Source organism: Varanus komodoensis, unplaced genomic scaffold (genome assembly GCF_004798865.1).
Source record: "Varanus komodoensis strain SLA01 unplaced genomic scaffold, ASM479886v1 scaffold109, whole genome shotgun sequence".
NCBI lineage: Eukaryota > Metazoa > Chordata > Lepidosauria > Squamata > Varanidae > Varanus > Varanus komodoensis.
Window position 1 is genome coordinate 1,107,623 of NW_025335313.1, and position 11,096 is coordinate 1,118,718.

An 11,096-nucleotide genomic window follows, 5' to 3' on the forward strand; every position below is an offset into this window, starting at 1 on the left:
TGTTTGGGTTTGATTTATTTTTCTTTAAAGATAATTTTCTCCCTGAGGGGAGGGGGAAAGGATTACTCCAACATACCAGTTCAAGGAGTCTTTACTCACATTTTCTGCTTAAATGAGCATACCACCCTCCTTTTCTCCCCTTCTCCCTTTCCCAGTCCTGAAAAGCTCACCAAAGCAGCCAGTACTCTGAAGCCAGCAGATAAGCACAGGTAAATATTTGGACTGGTTCCTGTATATCTCTGCTCTTTTGCTCTTTCCCCCTAATACTCCACTGCTGGCCCAACACTTGCACAACCCAGAGTAGAATCCTTTCCTGTGGCTCATTTGCTCTCTATCCCCTCACCATCACCCTTCTGTTTTCTTCCTTCCCGTAGCAATTCATAGCCACAACACTGGCCCCTTCCTCTAGAGGGTTTTGGTAATCCCTTTCCAACTGGCCCTGTTCTAAGACTGTTCCTTGAAATCCTGCCAGGCTGCCTCCTCTTTGCACCTCTGATATTCTGTCATCTCTCCCCAGAGCTGCAGCAGTCCTTGGCTTTGGAGCTTGTGTTTGCTCTTTCAAAACATCCCATCTGCCTTCTTACAAACCCTCTGCCTCTGCCCTAGCAGACCCCCAGAGCCTCTCTTTTCCCATTCAGATCATCCCAGCAGCAAAATTAGCACTCCAACAGTCCTCTCTTCCCTGCACCCCCATCTCTCTCAGTAGCCCTCCACAAACGAGGAAGGCACCCAAGATATTGGGGCTTTTGCTTCCTCCTTCAAGGGGAGGTTTTCTTTTAAGTATTAGATTAAAACAGTGTTGAAATAAATTTCCATGTGTTGAGAAACAGGGACCACAGGGAGGGATGTTGGGGGCATACAATGAAAAGAGTATTTGCAGTTTACTCGGACGCACAGGAGATCCATGCAGCATGGGGGTAGCCCCTGAAGGGACTACCAAGATGGAGCCTGAAAGGGTGCTTTTAGTCACGTACACAGTTTGCTGGAGGGAGGGGGATCAAGTAGGTGGTTTGGCAGAGACACATGAAAGCAAAAACAACAGGGTGGCATATATTAAGGCAAACAAAAGGAAAGATGTTTTAGGACAGGCACACACTAGCAAATGTACAGAATACCTGGGGAGCAAGACTTGTACCACAGTTTCCTGATCAGATCAGGGTCCTCCCCTTAACAAGCCTAAAGCTGTTCTTGTGGCAGCCATATTATGGCAGAACTTTCTCCCATTTTGTCCAGACATACACCAAATTCTAAATTTCCTTCATCTCTTTACCATGGTCCATGGTTTCTGATTTCCTGACAGTGGCAGAATAATAGAGGATTGGTGCGGTCAGTCAGGCCCATGCTGCTGATGGTACTAACAGCCTGGCAAGATGTAGCAGAATCCCAGTGCTGAATCGCTGATCAGTTCCACCTTGGCGTCTTTCCAACCACTGTCACCAGGTAACTAATACACCCTTGCCAGTAAACTATATTTCAAAACTAAGCCTTTATGGCAGTTGTTTTGCAGAGCCAATTGCTTAGAACATGCTATTCTTTGTTCTTGCTTATGTAAAGTCTCACCCTTGGATCTGGCACAGCCATGTTCCCTTGCTAATCCTCTTCAGACAGTCTCTGGTTTCCCAGAGAGAGAGAGAGAGAGCGAGTGTGCATGTGCATGGCAGGAGCAAGCACACTGATGTGTGCTTTCTGGGTGGTACTTATTGTAAAAGGAGAAATTTGTGCTCGTATCTGACTTTTCTTCCATGGAAGAGAGCTCTGGGGCAGTTTAGCCATGGAAATCACTCCCATCTCCATTATCTTTTGATTCTGGAAAGCAAGGTTGATGATTTTCACTTAAGTACACACTGAAAGATGCTTTTGTATTATTCTGGGACATTGCCAACTTTCTGTCTGGATTTGTACTTCATGACAAGGGTTACCATGGTTAATGGTTTTTTACCTCCATGAGTCTGGCAGATGACAAGGCTCATGGTGGCAACCCTCCTCTCTCCCACCATCTCCTCCCCCCGCCATCCTCCAGGTGATATTGCAGGAGACGGCATGGGGAGGCATGAGGCTCCTCTCCTTGATAGCTGCCAAGGCAAGCTGGGTTCAGCTGCTGCCACCGCCAAGCAGTTCGGGGCCAATGAGTCTAATCTTCTCTTGGGGCAAGCATGAGCAGGTCAGAGCTTCTTCAGGCTGCCAAATTCCTTCTCCTACAAAACAACAAGCCACCCTCCTTCAGCCCCGTTTGACCGCATGTCAAATGCCAAATTACCTTCCCTTTTGTTGCTTTGAGGCAGTTCTTTTGCACACAACCACACAGTATGAATCAAGTGTGTTATGTAATATGGGCGGAGGTTCCTGGGGCCAGATATAGCCTGGCATTCACTGCAAGCGCGCCAACTTGGCATAGGCTGGCTAGAAGAATGGCAATGCTGAATCTGCAGAGTGTCTTGGTGACCGGTGCCAACCGAGGCATCGGCTTGGAGCTGGTCAAGCAATTGGTAGGGAAAAGCCACCAGATCTTTGCTACCTGCCGCGACCCAGAAGGACCACGTGCGCAGGTGAGTTGTGGTCAGAATAAACTGTAATTTGGAATGGTCGCTTGCACTTGGGAGCCCTCCCCCGTGCCCTGCCCAGGTTACAGGATTGTTTCATAAGGCTTTTAAACTTCTCCTTCCCATTCCTGCAGCAGGATTGGTTCCCTGGAGAATGACTGCATTGGTTGCCCTTTCTGGCGCCAGCTCTTCTCCTTGCAGAACTGGGGAGGAGGGACTAGCAATGGCACTGATCTCAGGAGCCACTGAAATGGTTATCTTGGTGTTGGAAACTAACCCAAATGGAATTTTCTGCAATACAACACCAAATATGTTCACACAATTAATCACACTGTGCTCAGTGAGCCTTCCTTCTGTGTTAAAGTGCTTAGTTTTGAAATGTCTGTTCTTATCCAAGTATACTGCGAGAATGAAAATGACACACCCTTACAGCTTGTCAGAAGTGATAAAAATGTGTGGTAAGTGCGCAACAGAATGTATTTGCAGAAGTAAGGCTCAGCTTTTCATTTGTTTAATGGACCATGTGCTTGGGGCAGCAAATGGGTGAGCAGCATACTCCCAGAATTCGCCCACAGGCCTGTATTTCCTCACTGAAATCAGGGATGGGTGATGTTTGAGGTTGCTACGATTTGCCAGATATCATGTTGCTTCTTATCTTGCTACTGGTTCTTGCCTTTGTTTTTGATTGTTGCTTTTTCTGTGCAAATGGGAAAATTTCACAAACTGAACGGCAAACAAATGTGAACTTTGTGCAACTTACCTGTGTACACTTAAGCAGGGATGATTCATCTAAAGAGGTATTTGCACAAATTAGTAAATCAACACAAAATTGTACTGGGAAAGGTGTGCACATTAAACATAACATGTCCAGAAATTTGCAAATGTTTTTGGCTGGCGCAAATTTGGCAGACATAACCTGGACTTCAGGCAGCGTGTGCTTACATGGTTTGCAAGCTAAAATTAACTTCTCATACATCTCTAGTTAAAATATGTATGACATTGTCCACTTTCTAGGATTCCCCACTCAAAACAGGGCTCTTTGGAAAACTAGTGGCCAAGCTCACACATTTTTTGTAGGATACTTTGTAGACCCATAATGATGACCTTGTTAAGTGGAGCTTAACTTCCTCCTGTCTGGCCTTCCTCCCTATGTAATCTCGTTATCCCATTTCTCCAGGACTTTTTATAGCATCGTAAGTCTCCAGCTTTGGTATCTTTCAGGAACTGAAGAATTTGGCTGCTGTGCACAAGCAGGTGGAGATCATCCAACTAGGTACGTTCCAGGCCACCCAAACTGCCTCATGCAGAGATACGAGCTGAAATCCAAGGCATTTCACAAAGTTCCTTCTGTGCAGATTAAATGAGCCCTGGTTTGGCAAACCAGCTGCCCACAGGATCCCTCCAGCAGGGCTGGTAGAAGAGTTCTGCCTGCCCAAGCGCCTCAGCAACTGGTGTGTGCAGGCATATCCCCTCCAACAATGGAGGTAGCACAGAGCCAGCAACGTTCATTCAGGCAGTCCCTAAAATGAACCAGCCATGTTACATGCGATATAATCTTTTATGTTCAAGCAATTCATATGCATCATGCGCAAGCAGGTGTGCTGATTATCCCCTCAAATAGTGAACTCATGTGATGAGTGCCAGCAGCTATGCACTCTGGATGAATTCTTCTGTTAGAAACAAGAAGAATACGTGCTTAGAGGAACACCAGGAAGGGTGTTCACAGATGAAGCAGCCCACTTTTCATAACGCTCCTAAAGACAGCACATTTCAATGGAAATACTTCCTGCATTTCATAGAATCATAGAATAGTAGAGTTGGAAGGGGCCATGAAGGCCATCAGGTCCAACCCCGTGCTGTTGCAGGACTCCACATTACACCATCCCACTCAGATGGCTGTCCAGGTTCTTTTTGAATGTCTCCAGTGTGGGAAAGCCCACCGCCTCTTTAGGCAGCTGGTCCCACTGTTGTATTGCTCTGACAGTGAGGAAGCTTTTCCTGATGTCTAACCAGAAGTTTGGGTTGTTCCAACTTGAGTTGATTCTTCCATGTCCTACAATCTGGCATCAGCAAGAAGAGATCTTGACCTTCCTCTTTGTGACAGCCTTTGAGGTGCTTAGAGAGGAATATCATGTCCCCCCTCAGTCTTCTCTTCTCAAGGATGAACATGCCCAGTTCTTTCAGTCTCTCCTCATAGGGCAGTATTTCCAAAAAATCTTGGTGCCGAGAACTGGACACAGTATTCCAGGTGAGGTCTGACTAGTGAGGAGTATAGAGGAACTACTACTTCTCGTGATTTGGAAGTAATACTTCTGCTAATGCATCCCAAAATAACACTTGCCCTTTTGGCAGCTGCATTGCATTGTTGGCTCATGTTTAGCCTATTGTCCACAATTACTCCAATATCTTTTTCTTGTTCAGTTCTGTTGAGCCACATATTCTTCATCTTCTATCGATGCATTTGGTTTTCTTTTTCCTAGGTGGAGGTCTTGGCACTTGTCCTTACTTAATCTCATTCTGTTGCTTTCAGCCCAGTGTTCAAGTTTATCAAGATCGCCCTGGATTTTCATTCTGTCTTCTTGGGTGTTTGCTATTGCACCCAGCTTTGTATCATCTGCAAACCTGATTATTGTTCCTTGTACTTCCCCACCCAAATCATGAATAAAGATGTTGAAGAGCACTGGCTCCAGGACTGGACCCTGTGGCACACCACGAGTTACCTCCCTCCAGTTTGAGAAGGTGCCATTAATGAGCACTCTTTGTGTTTGATTTAGCAGCCAATTTTGGATCCACCGTTTTCTATCTAGTTCACTTTCTGCTAATTTACTTATCAAGATGAAATGGGGCATTATGTTGAAAGCTTTGCTAAAGTCAAGATAGATTATGAAATATTCCAGCAGGGTTCAGATGACATGACAGACCATCCTGCTTAAGAAACCACCATGGCTTGTTGTGCTGTGTAAACCCGCCCATTAAGTCACAATGCAACCATAGCTGAACAAGAACCCACTCTCAACCCAAACTTTTTGGGATATTGCATTGTCTGCTCAGTCATTGTTCCTGCATCAAAATGTAGCTCTTCCTGATGTCTCTGAACTTCCAAAGCAAGCACTGTGCATGCCACAAGGTGGTGCAGTGAGAAAACTGGGCATCCTGGCTCACACCAACCACAAACACAAAAACTTTCTCTTTGTTGCTGTAGACGCTTCTGAACCATCCAGTATCAGGGCGGCTGCAGCCAAAGTCACTGAGCGGCTGAAGGGAGCTGGGCTGAACCTGCTGATAAACAATGCTGGCATTGTAAAGCCTGGTGATCTGGAGTCCACAACACCAGAGGTTATGTCTGAGCTATACAACACCAACGTGATTGGGCCCTTGATGGTGAGCCAGGTAAGCCCACTTGTGGCATTGTCTTCATGGGAACGTCTCATGGGAAAGAGCCTTTACTGTCTGAAGACCTTGTCACAGCCTTGTAGGGGGAAGATCTGAAAAATCACATGGACTGTAGGATGTCGCCTCTCTCCTCTCCTTCTCCAGGTGTTCCTGCCCTTGCTGAGGAAGGCAGCTCAGGGAAGCCCCCAGAAAGGGATGAGCTGCAGCAAAGCGGCCATCATCAATATGTCCAGTGAAGGCGGCTCCATCACTAATCTCTTGTTATGGGAATCTGCACCAGTCATCGCTTACCGTTGCAGCAAGGTACAGATGCACCAGTGGCTCAAAACTGAAGGTTTGGTTCAGTTAAAAAGCTGAGTTGGGAGATTCACCTAATGATGCTGACAAGGTTCTTTTTAAAAAAGGAACCTGCACCATGTCCAGCTTAGTAAACAGGATCCATTAAAAAATGTGGTCAGTTCAGTGGCCAAAGCATTTTTATCAGAAGGAGCATGTTCCCCCTGTCTTGAAGAAGGCACTGGCCAGACCTCTCTTTAAAAAGGGGGGATAAAGAAAGAAAAAGGATCCAGCACTGCTGTCTTTGGACAAGGCACTCAATAGGCAGCTGCTGGACACCTTGAATAACCTGACCATTTGGATATGCTGACGTCCGGTTTCAAGCTCCACGTGGTGACAGGGCTTGTTCTGGCTGCCCTGACTGGCTTCTGCCCACCTGCAGCGTGGCTCTTGGCAGCTTTCGATACCATCACATCGCATGTTTCCAGACCATCCTTTGGGGTGAAGGCAGTGGGGATACAGGTTGTTATTCCTGGCAGAGAGGTTTCAGAAAGTGGAGGTGGGTGATGCGGCTTGTGCTGCTGGAAGGTGCCCCGCGAGGTGCTCCAAGTTCAGCATTGTCTTCACCTGGAACGTGCAGTGGCTGCTTGCAGCAGGGGGCCTTGGGTGTCATGTCACAGCTGCAAAGGATCCTTTATTGGAAACATGGTGATGGTGATTTTTAAGAAAGCGAGAGGTGCTGGCAAAACCTTCTGTCTCAGGTGCTGCAAACACTTTACTGACTGCAGCTTGTGGAAGGGCAAGATTGCCATTTCCTGCTTTGCCCAACGTTTGTGGAAAGTCAAACGAGCTGTCTGTCAAGTGCGCATCCAGTAGCATCGCTTGGTGCTACAGAGCAGTCCCTCCTCCCTGCTGCCCATCCTGTCAATCTGAGTCTTATCATCCACCTCTTTGCTTCTGGCATGGTCTCCTTCCAGGCAGCTCTGAACATGCTGACACGGTGCCAGGGCCTCGGGCTTGCCGAAGACAAGATCCTGTGCATCGCATTGCATCCAGGATGGGTGCAAACCGACATGGGCAATTCCGTGGTAGGTGATTAGTGATAGAATCTCAGCCTACACACAGACTGATAAAATTCATGTAAATTCATGTAAAATTCATTTCTTTTGAAGCAAGAGTCAAAGCAGATTGTGCATTAATTATCAATCAATAACTCTAAAGTACCCCACTCAATACCTGTGAAGTAAATACCCCACTCAATACCTGTGAAGTACCCCTACCTCTAAAATACCCCTACTCTAGACACCATTGGTCTGATTCCTCAACTAAATTTAGTCTAAAATGCTGACTGCCCATTCACCAGAATTAGGTGTGCACATTCCCATTTTTAATTGCATCTCTGTGCTAAATTCTGGCAGGATCCCTACCTCTGGCCAGACAAATATTCAGGGTAAGTTCAGAAGCACCATACCATGTGTAGGTCCTGAATATGCCCTGCTATTTGTTTTTAAAAGGTGTACTCCTCAGGTCCATGAGGTTATGCACTTAGAAAGCTGACGAGGTCTCTGTCGATGTAAATTTCATAATGGCTGGGTTGTTGGATAACCCCGGGTTTTAATAAAGACCTGGAGAATGTGCGCGCCTCCAGATGTTGTTGTGCTTCAGCTTCCACCAGGTCACCAACATGACCACTAGCCTGGGATTATGGGCACAGTAGTTCAACATCTGAGAGGTTACTGTATGGTTGGGAATCTCTTGGAATCCATCCCTTTAGCATCTGTGGACTTTCTCTTGTGCTGGGCTTAGGCCAAGAGAAAGTCTTCATTCACTTGTTATCCCTCAGTTATGCAATCAGCAACATGCTGCATCAGTTGCAGCCTGGGACTCACTTCACTTCAGCCTGGAAAAAAGGAGACTCGTTACCCACACTTACAGAAACATACCTAGTTTTGTTCTCCCAAGAGCAGCAGTCTGGACTGGCAGCCACTGTTTGGTTGCTTTTAATTTTCTGTGGCCTCTGCAGACAGTGACTTCGTGTGTGCATTTGTGTGGGAGACCCTCCACGATTGCAGAGTCCATAGTTTAGGGGTTCCAGTTTCTCCAAATATGCATTGAGCTTTTATTGGGCTCTCATTGTATTCACACTGACCCATGCATAAAATAGCCTAACTGAAGTAAGAGGAACTTAAGTCTATCAGAATCATGGCTAATTTTCTCATTGATTCCAGGGAATATACTCCAGTTACGATACTTTTCTTCCACTTTAGTCATGATTGCTACAGTCCCCATTAATTCTGGGGCCAAGAGTTGCTAGAAAACCCCTGTTCACCTCACAGAGCTGCAATTCCCAGAATGGTTTGTCAGTCCATCCTCTTCCCCAGGAACTCTGGAAACTGTACAGCTGTGTGAGGAATAGGAGTCCACCGATGGCACTCCGTACAAACGACGGTCCCCAGGATCCCTTGGGGAAGGAATGGCTGTTGGAAGTGGGATAAAAGTGCTCTAAATGCCCTGTGTGGGTGCAGGGGGGCGGCAAGGGCAAGCCGGCCACACTTTGCTGAGGAGCAGAGGCTGACCGTGAAGGGAAGGGTCTCAGGAGACACGTGCGTATGCCTGGCGGGCCTCTCCAGGTAGGGAGTTCCCTGGAACTGCTGGGAACTCTCGACAAAGCACCCCTGTTCTGGACGCGTCAGTTCAGGACTCCAGCACAGCCAGCCCCGAAGCAGCGGAATTAAGTCTCTTGCGAGGCGGTGGGGAGGGACTGTGGCTCCAGCTTCAGGGATCCAGTGACCCCTCCTGAGGGCTTCCTCCAAAATAAGTGGGAGTGTTCTGACCCCCCAAGGGCCCCTTCCACTAGACCCGTGGTCACTGTGTGTCAGAAAGGATAAATCAACTCAAATGATCAAGGGACTAGAGCAATTTTGTGATGCAGAAAACATATAACATCTTGGGCAGCTTAGCTTAGAAAAAAGATGAATAGGAGAAGGCACACCAAAGGTGTGCAAAGGTGTGCCAGTCAGGGGAAGGTATATGGGGAGTTACTTTCCCTTCCCCTCTCATAGGGTCACGAATGCAGCTGAATGGTTACATTTTGAAAAAAGCTGCCACTGATTTCATGACTCTGACTTGAAAGCCCTTAAAGTGGGATTATATCACTCTGTGAAGACTGAGCATTACGTCACTGCAAACAGGCTGCATGCCAGTTCCCAGGGAACAAGCGCAGGAGGCAGCCACTGCCCATTTCCTGCGTGTGGGCTCTCTGGGGGAAATCTGGTTGGCTCCTGTGCAAACAATGCCAGGCTAGGTGAATCTCCGGCTGAATCCTGCACAGCAGCCCCACTGCAGAGCAGTTGCCAGGATTATTCTTCTGCTCGCTTTTGTTGAAGGGAGTGCATTTTTTCCTGCACTTAGTTCTTGCCTCACTTGTCATTCTCGGTTTCCAGGGATCAGCCCCACAGACGGTGCAGAGCTGCGTGCAAGACATCCTGAACACGCTTTCTCGGCTCTCTGAGAAAGACAGTGGCATGTTTATGAACTGGGAGGGGAAAGCCATTCCCTGGTGAGACCCCCAGCTTCCCACCCGCCTGCTCTGCAGCAGGAACCTCTCTCCACAGGCAATCCAGGTTCCTGACTAGCCTTGCTGTGGTCTTCAATAAAGGCACCCATTTCCACTGAAAACCCGCAGCTCCTCCTTCCTTCCCAGGGCTCTTCTGTGTGCTGAGGTGCATCTGGGCAATCTCCCTCATTAACGCCTCTTTCAACCTCACGGGGGGGGGGGTTGTTGGCTGGTGGGCAGTCCAGAGAGATTTGCTGCCCTTGACCCACAATTCATCACTGGGTAGCCTGGGGCCAGGCACGAGCGTCCTGCGGAAGTGGTTCCTTGCTGCTGGGTTCCCCTGCTGTGATGGGACATGCAAGTAGCCAAGCTTAATCAGCCGAGAGCTCTTGCTGGCAAGGAGTGAGTGAGCAAGTGGGCCAAGGACTGAGTGGATGGATGAGTGGATGGATGAGTGGCAGGTGAATGGGCAGGAGTGAGTTCTCAGGCAGATACCAGGTTTCCCAAAGGAGGGATGGGAGGGGAGGGGAGGGGAGGGGAGGGGAGGGCACCGGGCGCTTCGGCACTCACGCCCTCCATGCATCTTTGGGTCATGCTGCTTCCCCACCCGGCATTTTCTTGGCCAGTGAGCGGGGAGCACTGCTTCCTACAAGTGCACCTTCAGGGGTCAGCACCCGACAACCTATGCTCCCCAGAGAAAGAAAAATGGGGAGAGGGGAGAGGATGGGACACCCCTGCGCAACGTCTCTCAGTGCAACTTCAGCTGCACGGAGCAGTGTTGGACTGTAGATGCTCAACACCAGGAATGTACAGATCTGCAGGAATGTAAAGGGAATATGGGTCATCATGTAGCTATGGGGTTTGCAAATCACATATGAGCATTCCTAGGATAGATGAGTCCTTGCACACTGGAGTACAGAATTCAAAAAAGTACCGCTGGGTGACTGGTTAGGCGTGAGCAAAGGTGAAGGCTTCTTTAGCAAACAAAATGGTAACAACTTTACTCTGAAGCTGATAAGCAAGGCAGAGGTCTAACACAGGCACCTGCCTAGCGGTGGCTTGTGCCATCTCTTGCTTTCCAGACGCTTCAGTGGTAAATCACTTACTAGGATGGGTAGGAGCCCTGGAATCTGCTGCAAACCTTAAAGTTGGGGAGAAGTTTGGAAAACCAGTTTTTCTGTTTCCTTTCCCACCATGTGACTTAGCATACCCTGCAGAGAAATGACTGCCAAGAGGTTAAAGATGCAATCTTCTGCATGTTTAGCTGAAAAGGGGGCCTTCAGTTCCCACCTGGCAATAGCTCCCCGAATTGAGGTCAGAAACAGAGCTTG

The 11,096-nt window shown here is 48.0% G+C and overlaps 1 protein-coding gene across 1 annotated transcript; it reads left to right on the top strand.

Moving 5' to 3' along the window:
* Positions 1 to 2,402: 2,402 nt before the first annotated feature.
* On the top strand, positions 2,403 to 9,866 carry LOC123018083 (C-factor-like). Its single transcript, XM_044419858.1, has 6 exons — positions 2,403 to 2,546; positions 3,762 to 3,813; positions 5,743 to 5,930; positions 6,078 to 6,236; positions 7,187 to 7,297; positions 9,653 to 9,866. The coding sequence occupies exons 1-6, from the start codon at positions 2,409 to 2,411 to the stop codon at positions 9,770 to 9,772; spliced, it is 768 nt and encodes a 255-aa protein (XP_044275793.1). The 5' UTR covers positions 2,403 to 2,408; the 3' UTR covers positions 9,773 to 9,866.
* Positions 9,867 to 11,096: the final 1,230 nt, after the last annotated feature.